The 24,061-nt window shown below is 52.0% G+C and overlaps 2 protein-coding genes across 9 annotated transcripts in view; one reads left to right on the top strand and one right to left on the bottom strand.

The window, feature by feature from the left end:
• Positions 1 to 3,606: 3,606 nt before the first annotated feature.
• Positions 3,607 to 11,858, bottom strand: Snx20 (sorting nexin 20). The gene is made up of 4 exons (XM_052728386.1): positions 11,711 to 11,858; positions 7,845 to 7,986; positions 6,185 to 6,336; positions 3,607 to 4,688 (listed from the first exon to the last, which is right to left on the bottom strand). The coding sequence occupies exons 2-4, from the start codon at positions 7,972 to 7,974 to the stop codon at positions 4,020 to 4,022; spliced, it is 951 nt and encodes a 316-aa protein (XP_052584346.1). The 5' UTR covers positions 7,975 to 7,986; positions 11,711 to 11,858; the 3' UTR covers positions 3,607 to 4,019.
• Positions 8,000 to 24,061, top strand: part of Nod2 (nucleotide binding oligomerization domain containing 2) — a 55,158-nt gene continuing 39,096 nt past the window's right edge. For 4 of the 8 annotated variants that reach the window (XM_052728378.1, XM_052728377.1, XM_052728376.1 and 1 more), the window contains exons 1-2: positions 8,001 to 11,310; positions 12,441 to 12,537. In XM_052728378.1, coding sequence (XP_052584338.1) covers positions 11,131 to 11,310; positions 12,441 to 12,537 — 277 coding nt within the window. In that variant the 5' untranslated portion in view covers positions 8,001 to 11,130. Of the gene's footprint in view, positions 11,311 to 12,440; positions 12,538 to 19,659; positions 19,702 to 20,148; positions 20,441 to 24,061 lie in introns of those variants that run through there. The other 4 variants (XM_052728385.1, XM_052728383.1, XM_052728381.1 and 1 more) reach the window with 3 other exon arrangements.

Below are 24,061 nucleotides of genomic sequence, written 5' to 3'. Positions count from 1 at the left end.
GCATCTAGAATTTGAAACCAGGATTCCTCCATCTGCCTTGCCTTTTGGAGCATGTCACCACACGACGGGTAGCCCAGGTCTGGTCCAGACACCATGCAATGCACCTGAGTGTTTTCCACATCTGTAAACAAATGGGTGGTACGGCCTTGAAAAGCTCTTCTGGGTGAGGGGTCCAGGAGCAACCACCCTCCATCCCCCAGCATCAGACCCTGTGATGGAGGTGAGGACTTGGGGCCAAACAGCCTAAGCTTCACTTCCCGCTCTACGGAATGGGAGTCATGTGACCCTGAGAAAGTCACTTGAACACCTCAGGGTGTCTGTTCTCAGCTGTAAGTGACATGAGCGTGTGGTCTGGGCAGGGTGGTGCTGGCAGTGCCAGGAGAGAAGCCTGGTACAGAGCATCCATGGACACAGGGTGTAATGGGGATGCCCATCTCTCCCCAGAGGGCTCACGGGGGAGCCTGGTCCCCAGGCTTTGGGGCTAACCCTCTAGAGCAAGTTCATGGGCGTGGCTGTGAGCCTTTGTGCTCACTGATGAATACCTGAGAGAAACAAATTAAAGAAGGAAAAATTGGTTTCAGCTCGGGGCTTCAGAGACCAGAGTCTGTGTGTCTCTGTGGGTGAGGGTGGGCGTCCCATTGGGTCCCATGTCCATGGATGTTGTGTGGCAGGCCTCTCTCCTGGTACTGCCAGTCTATGGCAATCTAGCTCTATTTCTGGACTGTGGTAAAGATAGCATGGTGGGGAGGGTGTGGTGGAGCAAAGCATTCCCCTCCTAGGCTGCTGTGCCTTTCCTTGAGCACTGAGGGCAGGCGCCCCTCACCTGTGCTCTCTAAGTAAGCTCAGTAAACGCATGGTTCACCAGATTGAACTTTGGTGGGGTCAGACTCCATCTGGTGTGACAGACGTTTATTCAAATTTCTCCAAATGAAAAGTTCAGGCAAAAGGAGGGCAGCATAGGGCACCATTAGGAAGAGGTGAGCAGGGGTCCTGAAGCTGCCTTTGCCTTTCTCAGGTGATCAGGACAAGTCCTTCCCTGCACACTATGTGGGACTGGTCCTTCTTCAGGGGCACTGAGGGGAACTCCCCTGCATCATGCTGTAGCTCTTTCCTGTATGCACGCTGAATATCCCTCTACACTCACATCCATGCATCCACACCTCTACACTCACATCCATGCACCCTGAATATCCCTCTACACTCACATCCTTGCACCCACACCTCTACACTCACATCCATGCACCCACACCTCTACACTCACATCCATGCACCCACATCTCTACACTCACATCCATGCACCCACATCTCTACACTCACATCCATGCACCCACACCTCTACACTCACATCCATGCACCCACACCTCTACACTCACATCCATGCACCCTGAATATCCCTCTACACTCACATCCATGCACCCACACCTCTACACTCACATCCATGCACCCACACCTCTACACTCACATCCATGCACCCTGAATATCCCTCTACACTCACATCCATGCACCCACACCTCTACTCACATCCATGCACCCACACCCATTTACTCATACTCCCCACACGCATGGCCCATTCCATTTGGAAATGCACATTTAGTGCCAAACACTCCTTTGGAATAAGATTAATTTTTATTTCCTCCACAGTGCCAAGGATACGTCCACCAGAGAGCAGTTGAGCCCAGCCTCCCTGCTTGAGCTATTTTGGACCAGTCTATGGTTAGCCAGCCCTCAGGTGTGGGTGAGTGCTGACTTGCAGTCCAGAGATTCCCAGAGGTTTCCCACCTCAGTCACATCGCTATTGGCCTCAGTTGCAGGGTGGAGTGTGTATGAGCCTTGGCCCTTTTTCTGTCAGTATCCGGGTACCATGGGCTACATAATCATATAGAGCAGGGGTTTGTTCAGCTCTTGGTGCTGGAGGTCCAAAGTCAAGGGGCTGTTCCTGATAAGGGACTTCTAAATGGTGGGACTCTGTAGAGTCTCAGGGCTGTGCAGGAAATCACAAGGAAAGACAGAACAGGTAGGCTCCTTTGACAAGGTCACCAGAGCAATTGCAGGGCCCGTCCTCATGCGCTGGTCTAGTTCCAATTACTTTCCAAAGGTGCCACCTTCAGACACGATATTTGGATAAAATAAGTTTCCACCCCACCCTGCCTTTATTTAGACATGCACCCCAGGATGGCCTGGAACTGAATGAACAGCCCAGGCCAAGGTGGAATTTACTACATATCCCTGGAACACACAATCTTCCTGCCTCGGCCTCCTGAGTGCTGGGATTACAGGTGTGGGCCACCACTTCAGTTTCTACCCTTAATATTTCACAATTAGAGTTCAAGTGGGGACATTCAAACCATGGCCAAAGTTTTGGCTCAGCCAGTGTTGAGCCTTACAATGAGAATCCAGTTCTTTGGTTACTCAGCTTTCTTCCTAGAGTTTCCTATTTAGCTCTCTCTATGGGGCACTGTTTTCTTGTGTTTTTTGAGTACCTTTTACAAACAGACACAGCTTTTATTTTGCCACTGAATTCTTTAATTTCCCTTAAGACCAGCTTTTCAAGAAAGCCCACTACTTCCCACTTGCAGTGTCTTCCTGGAAAAACTAACTGCTTGAGGGAAGGCTTCCTGTCAGCCTCCTTTTCCCCTCTAAAGACCTTCATGGGGCCATTATGGTAGTTGCCACTAGAGGTCGCTGTTGAACAGGGTTTGGGTGCAGTTTCGTGAATCCCTACCTTGGAAGACTTAACTCTTCCTACACCTGATACCAGCACAGGCCCAAGTGGTGCCTTGGTCTCCTGGTTCACTCACTCACTAGATTCAGCAGCTAGTTAAATCTCCAAGCCAGACTGTACCATCAGCTCAGATCATTAGTCCAGATCGCCCATTCACCATGAGGTCCAAGGCTGTCTTCTCCTGACAGTAGTTTTCATCAGGAGCACCCCAATCTATCAGAGAGGTTCCGTGGGCACTGACTCTCCAAAGGGGAGCTGTTAAGGATTCCTTTACTTCCCCAAAGCCATCCCTTATCTCATGCCACTTCCTTCTCTCTATGTGTATAAGACCCGGGGAAGCTGTTGAAGGCACAGCTGCCTTATGGGAGAAAATCCACCCCTGGGCAATGTGGCTGGACATCCCTACTGGCAACTTCATTTACAAATTCCACCAGTGCCAAAGTGCCTTGGGCTAGTGCGGCTTTCTGGGCTGATTTTTTTCTCTCTTCCTTCCTTCTTCTTTCTCTTTCTTTTGCTTTTTAAGACTTTAAAAAAATTATTTTTATTTTTATTTTTTTGCCTAGGCTGGTCTTAAACTTGTGATTCTCCTGCCTCAGATTCCCTACTTGAACTACCACATCTGACTCCCTAACATCCTTTTGTCCTTCAAAGACTCATACAGCCTCCACCCTGGGGTGGGTTGGAGGACAGGCTTCTGGTTTCACTGAGTGGGTGATGCTCATGGGAGGAGCAGGACTCTGGACTAATGGGTGAAAATTCTTGCTGGGGTGACGGGAGAAAGGGAAGATCTGGGGCAGCAGGAGGAAGCAGCCTTGAGGAAGTGCATTGCACGGTTGTGCATGATGAGGCTGCAAATTTCTCCCCTGGCTGCTTACAAAAACGGGCGCTTCTTTTTCATTGTAGTATTAGGGATTGAACCAAAGGCGTCTCATATGCTCGTCAAGCATTCCGCCATTGAACTACACCCTCAGACCTCTTTATTTCGAGACAGTCTCACCAAATCCATTCTGTGTGGTAGGCAAGTCGTTCCCATTCCCAGATGGCAAGGTCCGTAGTACTTGCAAAGGGTTGACAGCTAAGCTTGTGGGCTTATGGTTCAAAGAACCTTGTCCCCAAGGGGCACAAGATGGCTCTTCCAGGGGTCGCAGGAGTCCCTCTGCTTAGCAGACACAGCCAAGAGGGGCTTGTTCAAAGCTGCCCAGCAACACCCACTCGCGATGGCACCAAGCGGCCTGCCAGCGATGGTGATCCAGGTCTCTGTCCGCAGCCTGGATGCCAGGGCACCTGCCAGGCCGGCTCAGGACAGATACTCGCGCACCGTGAGCTCCTTCAGGGTGAAGCCCCTGTGCGTGGGCCTCCGGAGCTGGCTGTCATCCAGCCTGCCCTGCAGCGACGCGAAGTCCTGGCCCAGCGCGTAGGCCAGGCGCACCATGGCGTCCAGCAGCGGCGCGTAGTAGCGGTGGCTCTCGCGGGCCCCCAGGCGCTGCAGCGCGCGCTCGCCCACCGCAAAGGCCTCGGCCGGCCGCTCCAGGTCGCGCAGGCACACGAGCGTGGCGCAGAGCGCGGGCACGGCGGCGGTCGGGCAGTGCGCCGTCAGCTTCTCCTGCAGCGGCACCACGCGGCCCAGCAGGTCGAGCGCGCGTGCGTACTGGCCGGCGCGCAGGCAGCCGAAGGCCTCGCGCAGCTCGGGCCGGGTGAGGAAGTCGGCGAACTCGCGGGAGCGGCGCACGGCTCGCACGGCGTAGAGCAGCCGCAGGTAGTCGCGGAGCTCCAGGCGGCGCTCGCAGATGGTCTCGGCAGACAGGTTCCCGGTCAGGCGCTTGCGCGGGAAGGCCACGTCCTCCAGCTCCGGCCCGAAGCGCTTCAGGAGGGCCTTCTGCAGCCTCTCGAAGTCCGAGTAGCGTCGTTCCACCACCGCCTTGTCGCTGTCGAAGCTCCCGGTCTGGACGATCACGACCTGATACATCTGCAGGCGGAACGGAGAGGCTAGCCTCAGGACACCCCGAGTGCACGCCGTGTGTGTGTGTGTGTGTGTGTGTGTGTGTGTGTGTGTGTGTGTGTGTGTGTGTGTGTGTGTGTGTGTCTCAAAGGACAGCTTGTGGGGAATGGTTCTCACCTTCCACCACGACCTGATACATCTGCAGGCGGAACGGAGAGGCTAGCTTCAGGACACCCCGAGTGCACGCCGTGTGTGTGTGTGTGTGTGTGTGTGTGTGTGTGTGTGTGTGTGTGTGTGTGTGTGTGTGTCTCAAAGGACAGCTTGTGGGGATTGGTTCTCACCTTCCACCATATGGGTTCTGGGTATCGAACTGAGGTGGTCAGGCTGGGAAGCAAGTGCTTTTACTGGCTGAGCCATCTGGTGGCCCCTCTGTCATTTTCGTGCATGCATATAACATACTTTGAGGATCGTCACACACACACACACACACACACACACACACACACACACACACACACCGTACACTTGTGCCTGATCCCCGTTGTACTAGCTAACAGTAAAGGTAGTTCCTGGCAAATGTTGGCCCTAGAATAACAGTGCTTAGAAGCATCTTGGAAGAAAAGGAACTTGCTACTGGCGCTGGAGTCTCTCTTGTTTTTTTTTTTTTGTTGTTGTTTGTTTGTTTTGTTTGTTTTTTATCATAAAAGACAGGGCTCCGAGTTCTGGATTGGGAAGCGTGGGCTGGAACAGGGAGTGCTTGGTGGGACACCCGGACATTTGTTTCAGGTGTAACACATCTAGGCACGTTAGTCTTCGGTTGGTAATTTCACCTCTTGAGCTTCCGGTTACCCCATCCCTAACTCGACGACAGGATTAGTTCCTGTTTTCTACTGCGGATTAAGTGAGTGAGTGAACTCCCTGATGTGAGGGAGAGATGTGCTCAGCATGCACCGGTAGCTACTGTAACCCTACTGGACCCAGTGAGGAGGAGTGGTGGGGTACCCTGGTCCCAGTGAGGTGGGAATGATTGGGGTTGGTGTGACTCCTCTATCTTCCTAGACCAAGCTGATGTCCCCATCTCTCAAAGGTGGCAGCTCCCAGCAGGGCACTTACCACAGCCACAACTAGCCGCTGGAATTCAATAGGAATTCAGCTTCCTTTTGTGTTTACTTTTGTAACTGGTTTTTCTTAATGTCATGTGACACTGATCTTTCATTGAAATGTAATGTTTTTTTTTTTAAAGTAATTTGAATAAAAACCAAGTAAGTAGTTTGGGTGATATCCGCAGAATCAGTGGGGAAGGGGTGCAGATGACAGACACTTGGCATCATGGGATCAGGACCATGACCCACACATCTCTCATCTTCATGGGACCCTGCATGTGGTACCATGAAACCTCCATTTCTTGGAAGACTATGGGTTAGTGTGTCGTGTCCTGGGTGGAAAGTTGAGGCCCCCCTGGACCTTCCCAGGAGCGCTCAGGAGGTGACGACGGGGCTCCATCCCGTCTAAGCTCTGCTCACCACAAACTTGGAGACTCTCCTCTCCTCAATGCGGGCTGAGGTGATCTCAAAGAGCAGCTTGACGTGTCGCCAGCGGCTCTTCTCCTTCTGCCAGTGCTCCTGTAGCTCCTTCGTGGTCATGCTGGAGTTGGAGGTGGGGCTGTCTTGGGTTTCTGGAAGGACAGTGCCTTTAAGGAGTCTGCAATAGGCAGTGCCCTCTTGGCAAGGGATGGGGTGGGGGCAGATGGCTGGGTCTGCTTGGGATGGGCTATCAGAGTTCTGGAAAGGCATACCCTTCCTCCCACCCTCACTGTTGGGGCGTCAGCCGGGCCCCTGTGAGTCTACGTAGTGTGTTCACCACAAATAATCGGGCACTTGACTGCTTCTTGTTATGAAGTGCAGTATGGGAGTGTTGCATCACCCACCTCCGGCCTGCTGATGGGCCATTTTGTAACCATGTGCTCCTGGTCCATGTTTGCTTCTGTACTCCCTACAACGTTGATTCCAGATTTGGCCATGGAGCCATGGAGCCCCTTAGTGCACACCAGTGTAGTGGAGGAAGCTCTGAGGAGGTCATGTTTCAGCCTAAACTGGGGTGGCCCTTACTATACTAACACTTTCAGGGGTCATCTGTCACTTTCTGCTTTTAATTCAGTCCTCCTGTTCCCTTGCCTGGAAACCAAAAGTATTCTGTATTTTTTGTTGTTGTTTTGTTTTGAGACAGGACTTCTTTGTATAGCTCTGACTGTCCTGGAACTCTGTAGACCAGGCTGGCCTCAAACTCACATAGATCAGCCTGCTTCTGTCTCCCAAGTGCTGGGATTAAAGGCGTGTGCCACCACCGTCCAGCTGTCAACAGTGTTTCTTAAGCCTCACTTGAGCCCCACACCTTTCTGAGAATCAGTGTGGTTTTCTACAACACTATTGCACAAATAATTGTGCATTTATTGCAAGAGGCGAAGGCCTGGGAAATCCTTATCTTGTCCTACGTGACTCACATGTCACCCTTCCACCCATCCCTTGATACTGGGGTAAGTGCCTCCCATTTTGTCACAGTAGCCTTTCTGAGGTATTTCTAATTATTTTCAATGTCACTCTGCTGAGCTTGAAGGCTAGGAGAGTATCAGTTTTACTTTCTGTGCTGGGGGCACCCCCCAGGCTTCTGCAGATCCATCTTGAATGGGTGTAAAGAGAGATTATTCCAGGAGATGGCACTATTGCAGGTATTGTCAGTGCTGGGCTAGAACCCATTGGCAGCCACTGTTCCGGAACATGCTATTGGCTTCTTAAGGGAGGCCCCTCGACTCAGGACCCTGGGGCTTTTCTAGGACCACAGCAACATGCTCAGATGTCTCTTCAGCATTTACAGAAAGGGATGCTGGACAATCTCTGGCTTCTTTGTCCCTTGATTGTACAACTTTGTCATGTTACATCTACCCAGTCATGTGATCATACACCCCCTACACCAGATGCTGCTCTTGTTCCCAATCCCTGATCTGCCTCCAAGGGTCATCTCCCACGTAAAGAGCCTGCACCAAATCCTTGTCTTGGGGCTGCTTAGGGGTGACCCCAGTTAAGACAGCTACCCAGCTACCTTGGTGCAGCCATGGAAGAGCTTTAAATGTCTTTGAACTAACTTCTACCTCCCCCACCTCACTGAAACCTAAGCCCTCAAGTTTACCTAAGTGTTCTTCTGGTCCAGGACATGGGAGGTCTGGTCTGAAGGGCAATACTTCTTGTCTGGTCCTTGGTGTGCGTTGGTTTATGAGTCCTGTCCAGCCAGGGCTCCCAGGATGCTCCGAACTTGCCATGCTCCAAGAATGCTAGAGGTACAAGAGGGAATAGTGAGAGCCAACTCACATTGGGGCTCCTGCAGGATCCTGGGGTGCTTGGATTCTGGTTGTAATTTATGCTGGCAAGCATGGAGGAATGAGTGTAATCACCTTGCTTGGTCCTGCACTGCCCACCCAGCCAGATCAAACCTAGCCTTCCCCTGTGATGGGCAGACAGACCCTGAGTGATCCATGGAGTATATGGTTGTTCTGGAGTTCACATAGAGTAGTGTCTGTCAGGTGACAGCAATAACTGGAAATTACCCAGGCGAATGATGCGGGCTAGTGCAGATAAATGTCCCACCACCCAGTTTTATATTACAATGCAGCCCCTGCCCTATCTATCTACCTTTAAGCAAATATTTAATATGCCTAGTTTATCTCATCTGGTTCTTCATACTTCCTTTGTTTTTTTCAAGACAGAGTTTCTCTGCAAAGCCCTGGCTGTCCTGGAACTCGCTCTGTACACCAGGCTGTCCTGGAACTCACAGAGATCCACCTGCCTCTGCCTCCTGAGTGCTGGGATGAAAGACGTGCGCCGCCACCACCACCACCCAGCTCACCCTTCCTTTTTAATAGAGCATGCATAAAACTTTGCCAAATAACAGATAAGGAAACAGGTCTAGCCCTAGGTCTTGTGGTTGGTGAGTGTACAAAGGAACAAAGTGGAATCTTCTCCAAGACAGACACTATCTGTAAATGTTTGTCTTTGCAAGTTCTCAATGCAACCACCCTCCTCTACAGGGGCTGTTTATATTTTCACTTTGTGGTGAGGCACTGAGGCACAGGACTGCCCAACAGCAAGGGCTGAGGTGTGGACTGGGACAAGCCCCAGGTGGCTGACAACAGAATCTTTGCTCTTACTGAAGTGGCCAGGAGGCAGACAGCAGGCCAGCAGGCTTCCAGTGTCCCGTCTGTGCACATAAGGAAATGGATGACTTGGTAGCTTCTCTGTGCCTCAGTGTCTTATAAAACAGGTACAATATCAGAACCCTCCTTCACAGGCTGGTGTGAGGATTAAGTTAGGCCTACCCCTCAAGCTCGGACTCAGGGCCCTTCACACACCAGGGGCTGCACAGTCCTTTCTGCTACTAGGATCTGACATGCATTAGGCGTTTGAGAAACAGTAAGGAAACAACTCCAATGTGCGCTTTTACAGATAGCTGCAAATGAGAAGAGATGTAAAAATATCCTTTCAGATGAGCACATGGCTGGGCACCCTCCTAGGCACAAGGGTTAGGTTTTCTTTTCATCACTGACAAAACAGCTAACACAAAAACAACAGAAGGAGAAAGGGATTATTGTGCCCAGTTTCGGGTTTCAGCTCATCATGGCAGGGAGGGCATGGGCAGAGTGCCGCAGCTCACCTCCAGGTGGCCAGGAAGCAGAGAGGAGGGAGGAAGGGAGAGAAAGGGAAAGGGGGAGAGGGTATGGCTACATTAACAGAGGCTTTTCCCACCTTCTTGATTTTTCTGACGCGTGTGTGTGTGTGTGTGTGTGTGTGTGTGTGTGTGTGTGTGCGCGCGCGCTTACGCATGCCCCACAGCTCATGAAGAGTCTGGAGGTCTTATGGCAGCTTGCAGGAGTGGGCTCTCTCCTTCTACCGTATGAGTCATGGGGCTTGAACTCGGGTCATCAGGCTTAGTAGCAAACACCCTTACCTGCTAAGGCATCTCATTGAACCACACTTCCCTCTTTTTCTCCTAGCCTTTGGGATAGTGCTACCCACATTCAGGGTGGGTCTTCCCCTTTACTTAGTCATCTGTGGAAACACCCCTCAGTCACGTCCAGAGGTATGTTTCTCTTGGCTCCCAGGGTATTGTAAATCCAGTTAAATTGGCAAGATTAACCACCATGGTACAGGAACTCAAAGGGGGAGTAAGGATGTCATCACCTCCTCTCAAGACTTTTGGCCTGGGGAGGCTAGTGGGCCTCGAGCCCATGCCTCAGGAGGCTGTTCTTGATATGACAGATAGAAGGACCCCTGAGCTGTTTTCTGAGTGACTTCTAAGCAGTAGTCCGATAAGTACCTTCAGGGACCCTCCATCGAGCCTCACATTTATAGGTGGGTAAACTGAGGCACAGAGCCGGGGCCTGGCTAACCCAGTGCTGTAAGTGCTTGGATACTCAATAGATCGTGTGCCTTGCCAACCTCTCAGCCCTGTGGAGGAGTCAGGAGACATGGCCTCCAGTCCGGCTGTGAACTTACGGCCCCTGGGTGAGTTATTTACTCTCTTCTGCTTTCCATTTCCCCCTCTCCCTCTGGGAAGGGTGGCTACAGCCTTATTGCACTGGTAAGTGCTGATGCGATGGGTCCCTCGAGTTCTGCTAAGCTAGTGGGTCTCAACCTCTGTAATTAATGCTGCGACCCTTTAATACAGCTCCTCGTGTTGCGGGGACCCCCAACCATAAAATTATTTCATTGCTACGTTATAACTGCAATTGCGCTACTGTTATGAATCATAAAGTAAACATCTGAAGCAGAATATGTGACCCACAGGTTGAGAACCACTGTGCTAAGTACTAAAGCAAGATAGTAGGTGGTCCATACGCTGTCATATTTAATGGAAGTTTTTGGAGACACTGCCACACTGTTTAGCCAAAGCTGCCTGGGACTCACAATCTTCCTGCCTCTGCCTCCCAAGTGCTGGGATTACAGGTGTGTGTCACCACACCTGACTTCTCTAATGGGGACTTAGTGTTTTCTGTGGGTACTCTGCACTCTTCCTCTATCATTTTGTCTGTGAAGCCAATGGTGGCATGTGGAACTGGCCTTAGTGGTCCAGGCCTTTCCAGATCTGCTTTCTTGATTTGGGCATCTGGTGCCAGGGCAGAAGCAGGGAATGTCTCCCATGGGGCCTTGGAAGACCTCAGAAATTTGCCTCCCACCCCACCGCAGCTCCTGTGCATGACAACCATTCTTTCCATCTTCTGGGTGCCTTGCTCCCCACTTCTAGGGCTCCAGCCCTCTTCAGTCCTCCTCTTGGGTACACAGGGCCACTTGCAGAGCCTAGGCCACCTTTCTTGGGGTCTTGCAGAGGGGATGAACATCTAGTAGAATGTAGAAAAAGCCTTGCTCTTCCCCAGAAGACAGAAGAATTGAGAGGCCCTCATTCAAAGAGAAGACGGGAGGAAATGCCAGGAGTGGCAGTTGAGTTTTACTCTAAGCCCCTTTCTTTCTTGGGCAGGTTTCCCAGGTCTTCACTGGAGTGCCATCTGAGGCATGCCCACCTGTCCTGCCAGGGGAGGGTGAGCAGCATGGGACCCCTGGTGCTTCCTTCTCAAGCCTGTTGCAGGAAGTGCTCTCAAACGTGGGTGCGCATCAGAATCCCCGTTGGGATGGAGGGAGGAAGTGCTGGGGGTTCTAACAAAAGCAGGCTGTCTACCCCACAACACCCAGACAGCCTTGGGGTGGGCTCTGGATCCTGTGCTCTGTTTCAGGGTCATCAGTTCCACTCTTTGAGAAACACAAGTCTAGATCTGTTCCCAGGAACAGGAATGGTGCCTGGCATTTCCAAAGGAACCAGGACTAGAGGTGGAAGGGGGTATTCCCAGTTTGCCCCCAGTTTCTAAGGACTGCCCTACAAGTAGAGGCTCTCGCCAGCCTTGATCCCTCCTGCTCTGTCCCCAGCACGTTCCCAGAGGGTCTCTCAAAGAGCTCACTGAGCCTCAGTGGGCAGAAGCCAGCTGAGCTTGGGGTCAAACAGTGACTGACCTGGGATCTTCAGGCTTTGTGGGTCCAGGGGTCCAGGAGAGTCACATGTCCCACTCTGATCTCTGTTGTAAGGTCCAACAAGATGGTTGAGTGTCGTCGGCTGCTCTGCTGAGTTCTCTGTTTGAAAACAGGAAATAGATTGAGTGATCTGCTTCAGAGGTCCTAGTTTATTGGCTGCTGAAAGATGTACACAGGAACTGCACAGAAAAATGTTTCCAGTGCATCAGACAGGCCATGTGGTACAAGGCCACCCACAGGAGGGCAGTTTGACCTCACTTCCTAGCAGCCCTCAGCAGCTCACTGCTTACTAGATGCCTGAACAATCTCTGGCATTTGGAGAGTCGATCCCAAAGTCCTTTATTTTAGTCCTTTCCTGTGGCAATGCCAGAAGACCACAGACTGGAAAAAATTTCACACAAAAAAAGTTTAAAAAGCTAATAGGTCTGGATCTGGGACATCTAAGAGCACAGTGGCAGTGTCCAGTGAGGCCTCTCCTGCCACACGTGACGTGACAGGGCAGAAGGTGGGCAGGCAGGAGGGAGCCTATCTTATATACCCCAGTTTCACAGTGATGGCATGAATCCCTTTATGAAGCCACCCCTCAGAAGGCCTCAACTCCATGGTGTTGGGGACCACAGTCTAACACAAGGATCTGGGGACGCAGCCTTTTAGTAGTTGTTGTCCTAGCTATGAGCGAGGCATAACGGGGACCTTCCCATTCTATCGACAGATGGGAGAACTGCGGTTTGGAACACTGAGTTGGTGGGATGCAGAGCCAGTGCCGGACACGGGAAGGCAGAGGGTGGTCTCCATGCTCCCACTTGGAGGTAAGCAATGCCCATGATTAGTGACAGAAAGTTCCAGGGAAGGCAGACCATAGCGCAGGGTTGCCACCAGTGTGTGTGGCCTCAGGAGAAAGAGGCTGGAGAAAGATAAAAATTAGAACCTTTCTGTCTTGCCCTGAAAGGCCTTTCGTGTGTCCTTCTAGCCACACCCTTCTCTCCTGGGCACAAGAGGCTGTGCTTCTTCTATCCCTCCTTCATAAACTTGACACCTAGGAACATATTTGTGACACTCAAGCTTCATTTTACTCACTTTTGAAGTTTATATGCGTCAGTCCATGTGCACTACTTGAATTCTTTGGTGTCTCTTTCCTCCAGTATTTATGAGGGTGAGTGAGCATGTGTGTGCATGTACAGTGTGTTTGCCGCTGAGTTTCATATTTTCCTATTGTCCCATTGTTACCTTATCTGAGCATGTCACTGCTCTCCCTTTCTGGAATTTTGATGTCCATTTGCACTGTTTCTAGAGTGCTTCAGTTGCTGTGCTGGTTCAATTCTTAGGCATTTAACCAAGTCCATGTGACTGTCCGAGGGGACTCTGTTGGGTCTTTGAGGAAGCGGGTCTTCAACTGGACCGGACTGGGCCAGGCCACTGCCTGGGGTGGCCATCTTGCACCTCCCCAGTTGTTAATGAGCCAAGTCGTACTTTCTCTGTACTTGACATGGTTAGTACTTCTTGTAGCCATACTACAGTGTGGGCAGTGGTGTCATCTCATAGCTTACATTGTGTCTCCCAAAGATGAATTATGGTGGACACCTTTTCATGGGCATCTTACCCACGTGTCTCCTCTCTGTTCAAGTCCATCGCTTGTCTTTTATTGAATTACTTTAATGGCTGTAGAGAGACTGTACATGTTCCTTTGGGTACCTGGGCTTCTTAATTCCTCTCCCTCCTGAGGCTCACATTTGTACTTAATGGATCGTGTGATAAATAGGCATTGTCGACCATGCTCAACTAGATCAATCTTGCTCTTCACAGTCACAGAGGTTTCGCCCTTATTTGCATCTGCTTCAACCCATAGGCCCTCAGGAAGCTTAGGTTGAGTCAAGAGGTGCTGAATATTAGATGGTATCACGCTGAGTGTGTGAGCGCTGGCAAGTGATGTCATGCTAAACTCTTCATCATTTACCTTTCTTCTCGGGGCTCTGTACCTCAGCTGTTTACCTGTTGGACTTGTTTATGGAAATGTCACCCAATCCCGTCTCTCTGCACCGCCATCACTGTCCCACCCAGAGCACCCATATCCATAAGAATTTGTTTCTGGCATGGGCTTGAGAGAACTACTGCTGTGCCTCTGGCCTACCAGTCCTGGCGGCCAGGGCCATCTCTCGTTTGCCTCTGCCTCCCATTGCCTGGCAGAAGGCCCAGTGTGGTAAGGAGCTGAGAAGTTGCCGAGAGGCCGTGTGACTCCGCCCCTCCTCTTCCCGCCATGCAGCTGTCCAGTTTCTTGCCCAATCTCTGCCCAGGCTTGAAATCTGTGAGATGCCACAGCAGGCTCCGCATCCTTCTCCACACCCCATGAGCTCATCACAGCAGTTAGCAACCGCAGGGGAATAGTGTGACAATCTCTGCTTCCTCTTTTGGGTCTGGGGCCCATTTTTTGGAAACCACCTGACACGGAGGTGTGTTCAGATTCTGTTGGAGGAACACAGCTAGGTCAGTGTGACCAGAAGACTTTGTCACCTGCTGGGGGTTAGCTGTTCTCTGCAGACTAGAGCCTGATGGGGGGCCAGGGGGAGGCAGGCAAGGGCTATGTCTTGTCCACTTGAACTGCTATAACAGAGTGCCCTGTGCTATGTGGTTTAACCAACCAATGTTTGTGTCCTACAGTTCTGGGGCCTGGGAAGTTTAATATCCTGGCGATGGCAGATTCGGTGTTTGGTGAGAGCCTGCCTCCTGGTTTGTGGATGGCTATCTTTTTGTTGTGACCACCCATGGTCAGCAGAGGGCTAGAGAGTCCTCAGGGGTCTCCTTTTTAATGTCTTCATCCCAGGACATGGTCGCCTCCCAAGATTCCACCTATTAGGGCCATCACATTAGGTGTTAGGATTTTAATGCCAAAGTCTGAAACATATTTGGTCTGTAACAGAGAAGAACATGGTGGGCCAGGACAGAACAGGGGGCATCACTTGTGGCAATACCAAGGCCAGGGGTAGGGGGCACCATGGAGTCAAGGAGGGGAAGTTTGGGCATCTTAGAGGCAGGTACCCTTTCTGGAATCCAAAGTCAGACTGTCTCCTCCTCTGATCGATCAGTGATGTCCCACCACATTCAGAGCCAATCCAGACTCCATCCTCTCTCTTCCCCTCCCGACTTCACTGCCATGTTCCCAGCATTCCTTGCTGCCCTCAGCAGAGCCATGATGGAGCATGGTGTAGGTGCAAAGACTTGCCTGTCCAGGAGTTTCCTTTTTGGAAATACCCTTCTTTAGGTTCTTTCCATGTGGGCTTTTCCTTCCCTTGGCTTGCAGCTTCCCGTCTGTCTTCCTGTTGCCTTTAAAGGCAGCCTGCTCTTACCCTCATGCCATCTACCACCGTTGGCATATCTGTTTACTTCTTATCTCAAACACCACACCGGCAAGGAGCTAGGCCCAGGTTGGTAGTCTGTCCCCAGCACTCAGCACAGTGCCCACACTTACTGCTTGCTCAGTGGGTCGCTGCTGTGTGACAGAGTACATGAGCAATCGAATGAGTGGTGAGGATGTGCTGAAAAGGAAATGGGCCGTGGCTCCAGCTCAGGCCCTGACTCAGTGTGCTCCTGGGCCAGCCACCGCTCCTGTCTGAATGGCAAGGAGATTAAGTCAGTCCTTTTTATGTGCAAGCACTCTGCATCGAGTAATAATTCAGCACCAGAAAGCGCTGCTCACTCAGTCCCCAGTGCCTCAAAAATAGAAGGTGAATAAATAAATTGCTGCCTGCCACCACTCCAGATATCGAGCACACTTGAGACTAGAATGCTGAAACTCTTTTCCGAGAGATTAAAGGGAGTTGATGATCCCTGGGGAGGATCTCTGCAGGTGTGCAAAGAAACCTGAGCTGGCCAGGTGTTTTGCGAGTGACCCCAAACCTGGTGACGTCACTCTCATCTTTTTGCAGCTGTGCGTGCACGATGGGCCTTTTTAAAGATTTCAAAGGTTATTAATTCTGCAGGGCTTTTAAACTGGGGCCACAGACCAAGTGTGCTGCTGGCTGGTTTTGTGGCTGCAGTAAGATACAGTGGGAAGGCCGAGGGTGCTGGCCTCCTTTCTGCACCACAGGCTTAAAGAGTCTGCCACGGTGCTGAGCCTCCTGGTCTCCGCTCAAGCTCAGGGCCGCCAGGCTTCTGATCTATGTCAGGAATTGCTATGAAGTGGAGACAACGAGCTTTTCTCATCAGGCCTGTTATGTGATGACGACATGATGAGTGCTTGGGGCGGGCAGGAGTGGGGTGAGATCCAGGCGCTCTGCTGGTTTTCCAGGTCACACAGATACAGGGGCACCACCTCCCACAGAGAGCTGTTCAAGGTAGAGGCTGAGGAACCATTTTCTTTTCCTTTTTTTTCTTTTCTTTCTTTCTTTTTTTTTTTTTTTTTTTTTTTTTGAGACAGGGTCTCACTATGTAGTCTTGACTGTCCTGGAATTGCTCAGTAGACCAGGCTGGTCTTGAACTCAAAGAGATCTGCCTGCCTCTGCCTCCCGAGTGCTGGGATTAAGTGTGTGCACTACCACGCCTGACAAGGAACTGTTAGTTTGTTTCTTAACACTCTGTTGGGTGGTGGAATATTTATTTTGTCAAAATGGAATTTGTAAACAGAGCTGATTCCAGGAGCATTATGGGACAATGAAGAAGGAGGAGAAGCCTCAACAAGGATCACTGGGAAAACGTGGATGGGAGAGCTGGCTTTTGTTTGTTAGTTGTCTGATGTTCTTGGGCCTGTTGGTATAACAAAGCACCACAGACCATCTGGCTATGAATGACAGAAGTTTATTCCTTATGGTTCTGGAGGCTGAGGAGTCCAGAGTCAGGAGTCCTGCAGACCAGGTGTCTGCCAAGGGCCTACCGCAGATGGCTGTGCTCCATGGCTATCTTGACATCATAGGTTCCCTGGGTCCCCTTCATAGGGGCATTAATCCATTTCTGAGGCTCTGCCCTTGAGACAGAACTGCATCCCCAACCTGCTAGGCCCTCGTGGGTTAGGATTTCACGGTGTAAAACTGGGGAGAATTCAGACATTCAGACCAGGTCACAGTCGCTCAGCAAGACCTTCCCAGTTCACTGATGAGCTCAGGAATGGCTTAGGACAGGAGGTGGGGTCCTGACAGGATGCTGGCTCTCATGTCAGAGCACCAGACATACTGGGCCCTCCAGGTTTGTGGCAGCTCAGTGGCAAGTGCCTGGATGAACTTGTCCACCTTTCAATAAGTCACTCAACAACAAGCTTGGGTCACACCTGGGCCAAAGGCAGAGGTCAGCAGTGACCACTGGGTGCTTTGATCCTCCGGAACCCTCAGTTGAGTAGGAGAGGAGGGCGTGCGGGGAACATGATCTGGAATAGAAGGCCAGCTAGGCTGATGGTGCATGACATATGGGCAGCTGCTCCTCACAGCTTGGAGCACAAGGAGAGTCCCATGGGAACTGTGGGGTGTGGCCACTGAAGGATAGGTAAGGCCCCGGATAAAGGGGCAGAGAAGGGTAGGGACTTGACCAGCGACTCCTGCTCTGGGTAGCTGGCCCACCGTAGGAAGATAATAGCCTCTGGGAGCCTCTGTTTCTTTACCTTAAGAGTGAGAGCCAGAGCAAGAGAGCACAAAGGACTGTCTCCAGCGATCATCCGGCTGCTGTGGTTCCACCCTAGTAGGCAATACTGCCCATATTTAGGGCAGGTCTTTCCCACTCACTTCACCAAATCTTCTCTGGAAACACCCTCATTAGACACCCAGAAATGCGCTTTGTCCATTTTCTGGATGGTCTCAGTTCAGTCAAGTTGACCACCGACATTAACCATCACAGGGGTCAGAGAGAGAGGTTATAAGGACGCCAAGCATGTCGCCTGTTACTCTGAGTGCGATAAGCACCCTCATCTGAAGAGCGATATGATTTGACGTTTTGAAAGAGACTCACTCGGGCTGCTCCATTGAGGAAATGCTGCTGGAAATACGGAGAATGGTCAGTAGTGCCTGCATAACCTAGGGGACTGATGGATATCTGGACTCAGGTGGCCATGGGGGCTCTCACTGGGTGATGCTATTTTGGGGGAGATGTGAACAAACATCTCCTCACTCAGATAGGGAGTCAATGACAGAGCAGAGTAAGGATACCACCGAAGTTCAATTCGATGAACCAATAAATGTATGGGGGGGGGGTTACGGAAATATGGGTGAGGGGTCACTTACAGAAACGACTCAAAGACAGCTGTGTCACCAAAGCCCACCCCAGCATGGGTGACAGCTCATGAAAGCCAGTGCAGAGGGGGAAGACGGAGGATCGGGTCTTCAAGTTCATCCTGGGCTTCAGCCACCTCCTGGTCCACCTGGGCTATATTAGACCCCGTCCCAAAGCAGTGTAAGAAGCGTTGGGGCAGATGCGATGGCTAAGTAGCTTAGAAGCGCTTGCTGCCCAACCTGACAACCCGAGTTTGAGCCTCCGGAACCACATGGTAAAACAAGGTGCCCTGTGATCTCCAGTTATGTGCCAAGCATATGCGTGCACCCACATACACACTACCCACAGATGATGAACAAACAAATAAATAAATAAATAAAAAAGTTTAAATAAAAACCCCACAAAAAAAAAAACAAACAAAAACAACCAGTCCCCATGCTGAGAAGTCTGTTATTGCTGCCTGCGTAGGCTCCCATCGGTATCATGCTGAACAGCCCATAGACAGCACAGCATCACTGGGGACCACCCACAGGCACTTACCTGGAAGCAGTGCAAGGTAGTGGTTAGCGCACAGTCTTTGGTGCCTGTGGCCTGGGACACACCCTGAGGATGGACAGGACAGGCTAATAATGAACTTTCCTGTGCTTCACTTCATGCAGAAGTCAGGGACAAGAACAGTACTCTGCGGGTGGGGTGACGGGAGTTACTGTGGGCAGAGGCCAGCACACGCTAAGTGTCAGGTTCAAAAGAAACTCCACACAAATGGCCCTCTGTGGTGCCTAGTAGACACCATGCTGGCCTCCAGGCTCACTCAGCACCTGTGTTCTCCTCACCCCACCCCCTACCCTAAACTCCCCAGCTTCTCACTCCCCTATAACCCTGCCATTTCAGCCAGGCACTCTCTTGGCTCATGCTCTTTTGTCTTCCTCTTTCGGTCCCTTCTCTCTTGGTTGTCTCTTTCTCTTCCTCTCTCACTCCCCCACCCCCTCCCCCAATGACCCAGTCCTGTCTGCTGGCCATGTTCAAGCTACTGCTTTCTCTCCCTGCTCTGGACTCTTCCAGATGCCTCTGGCTGTACTCTTGCTCATATCTACAATAAAAACCTTCCCCTCAACCAGACCTTGGAGCGGTCATGTCCTCACTTTATACACAAAGCTCCGTGTCAATGTCAATTATTCTCCTTATTATTTTTTTTAATGAGGCTTCACATTCAAGTGTTTTAAAAATAACGTTAAGAATAGGAAGTTATAGAATCAAATGAATGCAATAGAAACAAAACAATGCTATTGAATGCTGATTGGGATGGTGGCAGAGCCCAGCCTAGGAGGCTATGTGAGAGGACTGTGACCTCTCTCCTCAGCTTGCACGCGACTGACCGCCGAAGGGGTAAAGAGTAACTTTAAGTGCCCTAACAAGTCTCTACCCAGCACAGCCGTTAAGACTGCAGCTAAGAGTTTACAGCTCCCTGGGAAGGTGCAGCGGTTCCTTTGACAGCGAGGGCTTTCCTAGCTCTTGTTCCCGGGACCCTATGGTTCCCTCCTGATTGGAAGGTGGCCCAGAAAGCGGGCCACACAGGGGCCAGACACACAGCACCGCGGGCTACCTGTCTCACGGGTCCCTAGAGAGAAACCAGGAGGGGCGTGGCCGCCCTTCCGAGTCCGCCAGAGTGGGCGGGGTCTCCGGCTAAGTGGGTGGGACAATGGGCGGGGCGAGATCACTGAGGGAGTCCTAGTGGCTCCCCAGAGTCACCACCAGGCGGGCGGAGGAACCCCGCGCAGCAGCTGGCGGTGAGTGCTTGCCTGCTGGTTTCTTCTGTGGTCTGCGGGTGCTGAGGGGTGGGTGGGTGTATGAGAAGGAGGGTTTTCTGGGGCAGACTGAGGGCTCCGGACGACTGCGCTCGGTGTGGTGGAGACCATGAGCTCCTAATGTTCCATTCCTCGGGACGCTGTTAACTGGCTCTGGAGCTGGCCTGGCTGCGCTTCTGGAAGGGACTCTGTTTCCCTGGAAGCATCAGCAGAGTACATAGGCTGTCGAAGGAAAGGGCTGTCTCGAGGGGAGTCATGGCAGACTGCGGTCACTGGAGATGCAGAGGTCTAGGGCACGGAAATCACATCGAAGCCCCCAGGATCCTTTGAAGTCTGAGGGGAGGCTGCGATTTGGGGGTGGCTGGGAAAACTTGCAGGTGAGGTCCTTACCCAGAAGGAGGAAATCCTACTTTGGGTGGCAGTAGGAGCGTTTCCCTGCCCAGTTGTCCCTTCTCTGTGGGCCTCAGTTTCTCTGTCTTTAGTCTTCAGCGATAACTCTCTCACCCCAGCTGCTGCTCTGTGATCCTTGCCGATGTCTCCTGCCTGTCCTCACTCATTTGTGAGTGTGGGAGCTGGAGTCAAACTCTATTCCTCCCTGGAGAGACCCATGCCCACCTGCCCAATGCCAGCCCAGCACTCAGCCTTCAAGCTTGGTCCTCTCCTTTGCTTCTCAAGCCGTTGGTGCCGTCTATGTCTGGACAAGCTGGCCCCAAGCCTCTGGGTAGGTCTGTAGCTGCCTCAGAGCCTGCAGGGTCTTGGCCTGGGGCAGGGGTGTTAGCTTTCCTGTGGAGTATGATCTCCCCCAGGGTCAGTGTTCTGCAGGGAGGGAAGCTGGCCCCATCAGTCACCTTTGCCCTCTTGGTGAAAAAGACCAAAGTGATAGCTCTGTTGCCTCTCCTCCAGTCAGGCTGTTGTGAGGCTATTGGAGCCCCTACTTTCTTGGCCATTTAATGCCAGTTGGCTTCCACATGCAGCTCTAGGCTGGCACTGGCTCCAAGTCTTTTTCTCACCCAGGTCAACCTTCAGTGCGGCCCAGTGAGCAGGTGCTTACTACTAGCAAGGTGGTTTCTATGCCTGTTTGGCTAAAGTCTGTTTTGCAATGGCTACTCTCTGGCTCCACAGCTACCTCCCCAAGCTGTGTGGAATAAACACATTCTCATCCATTCAACCTGGTGGATGCACTGGGTGGAGCACGGGGGTCTAGAGAGGAGTTCCCGCAGCACATCGTGCTAATGTGTGCCATCTCAGATGACAGGAAGGATTGTGGGGAGGAAAAGCTGGCACAGGGCTTGGGGACTACCATTTTGCATGGCATAGGAAGCCTCTCCGAGAGACAGGGACCACTGAATAAAGTTTTCAGGAGGTGATGGGCAAGTCATGGGACAGAGAGTGCCCTGTGGAGAAAAGCTTAAGCAAAGGCAGGAGCATGGCAGACCAGAGCAGGTGCCCTTGTTCTGAGAGTGAGGAGTCAGGCTAGGGCCTACAGCAGGGTGGGAAGGGGTAGATGGGGGCTAGGAGGAGAGGGTGGGATCTGAGGTCTCTTGTATTGAGCTGAAGGTCGCTATAAAGGCCTTTGGCTTTCATTTTGACTGTGATGAGAGCCACTGGTAGGCTGGGCTGTGAACAGATAAGGCCTCTGCTCTGACTTAGGGTCTGGAAGGTTCATCTAGTTATGAGGCTGATATTGGCCTACGGGGGGTCATGGGAGATGAAGGAACCGTGAGGGGGCTTTAGGACTTACATCATGGTATAGAGAGAGGTGGAGAGAGAATCTGTAGTTTTCAGATTTGGGGTCTGTTGAAGGTCAGGTGGACAGTCTGTGATGCACTGAGATTGGTGGAGTCAAGGATGACTCTGGGAGTTCCGGGCCACTTACTCAAGAGGGGAGCTGTTACGAAGAAGGTCCTGTGATTGCTTTTGTACCTGTTTGGGGATGCCGGTAGGCACCACGTGATGTTGAATAGCTGTCCAGAGCTGGCAGTGACATTTCAGGCGTCATTACCACACAGTTGGGAATTAAGCCTGTGGGCAGGTGGCCTTGTGTTGAGAAAGAGGGACCCAGAGAAGTGGCAGTGATTCAGATCTGGGGTGGGGGGTACCAGCCTTGAAGGTAGAATGTACAGAAAGAGAAGCTAGTACCCGGAAAAGAAGATCAGAGAAATCCTTCAAGGCCTCGAGAGAAGTGCTCCAGGGAGGAGGGTGAGCAGGCAGACTGAATGCCCTTGACAGAAAGGAAGGCCAAGAACGGGAAGTCATGGCTTGCATTCTCACTGGTAGTGGGTGTGGGAGGGGGAGAAGGGAGGACTTGGGGATGGCCATTCAGGCCCAGACAAGGGAGGGCAGAAATGAAGGATGAATTAGTCTGTCTGTTCTATGATGGGAACTGGTTTCCTGGGGAGCAACTCAGAGAGGGTGAGGGAGAGTGGGGTTAGTGCCCCAGGGGAAGCTTGGCCAGCCAGGACAGCTCAGAAGCCATATTCTGTTCTCCTCTGGGTACCTCCTGTCCTTTCCTATTGGCAGCAGGTCTGGGGCACTGCAAGGAGATCTCAGCCCCTAAACAAAGTCCTCAGCTGGGAACTTGAGGAAAACCAGGCTAGCCATGATCCTGGGAAGGGAGGAGGTGCTAGGGGAAAGGCGTGCAGAGGAGGGGCTTGGGGATGCGAGGGGCCTTTGTAGATACCCTTGACCCTCTGCTGCAAAGGTACTCCCTTTGTTTTGGTTACATCTTTCAGAGCTAAGAGTGACTGCAAGGCAGCTCTGGCTAGATAGAGAAGAAAAGTCAGGAAGACAGAGCAGTGTGTCTAACCTGGAGAGGCCGAGACTGGCCGGGCAGGAAGGTGCGAGAACGGGATTCCAGGACCAGCTTTTATGAACTAGGGGACAAGAGCATCTACCCTTTTGCTTTTCTCTTCCAATTTTAGCTGAACAAGATAGAGTGATGCAGGACCTCCTCTGCTGGCCAGGAGGACAGTATCAAACCCGGGTCTTCTTTTCCAGCTGCTTAAGATGAGATAGGAAGATGGCCCACTCAGAGGCAGGGGACTGGCAGAATTGGTCTTTGGGGCTATGCTTTGCTTTGTGGTCTGCAGGAGACTGGCAAGATGGGACTTTCCAGCTGCGAGTGGGAGGCAGAGCCCCAAGCCACATGGCTTTCCTGCCTCACCCTGCCTGTGTCCACATGGCTGATGTCATTGTCTGGGTGTGTATGGTTTGGGTATCCAGCCGGCTCTTGGCATATCTGGAGAGGGCTTCTGCTCTCTCCCAGTTGTTTCTCTGTGGGCAAGCACATTTATTGGAGACATCCCACATCCCCAGGGTCTTGGAGTGAAAGCCAGTGTAGCTGTTCTAGGCTTCGGGCCAGGACTGCCAAGAACTAGCAAGTTCTGGGTGCTGGCCTGCCAGCTCAGGCTTCCTGCTCAGCTTTTGGGATTTCCCCTAGGGTGGGTCAGCTGGATCAGAGACTGCCTGTGCCATGTCTCTGGGCTTTTTTGGCTCATATGCTTTGCAGAAGAAGGAAGCAGTAAACGTCTTACCCAGTGTCCTGTAGGTAAAGTGAGCCAGGCCATCTATCTTAGCACTGTCCACCCTCCGTTCTTCCTGGCTGCACCTCAGGCCTCAGGCCAGAGTGCTGCCCTGGCCTCCATGCTGTTCTCTGAGTAGGAAGGGCCAGTGGTTACTTTTCTCCCAACCTGGGCAGGGGTGGTGGGGTAGCTGGTGCCCCAAACTTTGGCTCGTTTGTTTGCACAGTTGAGAAGCACTCCGTGTCTCGGCCCTCCCCTCATGCTGCTTGCTCCTTGCTGATGCCCCCCCTCCCCTATTCTTAGCTCCTCTCCTTGGACTGATCTCAGGGCACAGTGACCTGCTTGGCCAATGAGAACTCTCAGCTCCCGGCTTACAGTAGCCTCCATCGTAGGGATACCCTCTCTCCTAAGCTGCCAGATGCTCAGGTAGCTCCACTGCCTCACTTTCCCCATCTGGCCAGCCCCAGGCTGCTGGCATGCATGTTAGTAATGTGGTGCTGAGTTAGAGATTGAAGATAGCCCCCAGAGCATCCCAGCCCCTGTCAGCATCCCCAGGGCTTCTGCTGAGCCTCGTGCTGGACAAAGCTTAGGGGTGTCAGAATGAGGGAGATCTAGCCTGCCGTGGGAGCCTGCCATAGAGGGAAGATAAATCTCTAATCTAGCAGGAAAGATCTAGACTCCCCATACCATTTCCAGCTGTCCCCACTCCTGGGGCATCTTAGAATGTCCCGGATTTCGAAAGGAAGCCATTGTTCCTCTTCCTCCAAGCCTGGACCCTTTCGCTTTCATTTTTTCTGGGCACGGCCCCAGCTTTCATCTTG

This window comes from Peromyscus californicus, unplaced genomic scaffold (assembly GCF_007827085.1).
Source record: "Peromyscus californicus insignis strain IS unplaced genomic scaffold, ASM782708v3 Scaffold_8__1_contigs__length_139910024, whole genome shotgun sequence".
NCBI classification, from domain to species: domain Eukaryota; kingdom Metazoa; phylum Chordata; class Mammalia; order Rodentia; family Cricetidae; genus Peromyscus; species Peromyscus californicus.
This window is presented reverse-complemented; position numbering and strand designations above follow the sequence as displayed.

Bases quoted from the DNA above. Each gene is read 5' to 3' on its own strand.
- Snx20 (XM_052728386.1), bottom strand. From the start codon at position 7,974: ATGGCAAGTTCGGAGCATCCTGGGAGCCCTGGCTGGACAGGACTCATA. The intron at 6,337-7,844 runs GTAAACTTGAGG...CTGTCCTTCCAG, and splicing joins TGGACCAGAAGAACACTTAG to AAACCCAAGACAGCCCCACC. The intron at 4,689-6,184 runs GTGAGCAGAGCT...TTCCGCCTGCAG, and splicing joins GGAGAGTCTCCAAGTTTGTG to ATGTATCAGGTCGTGATCGT.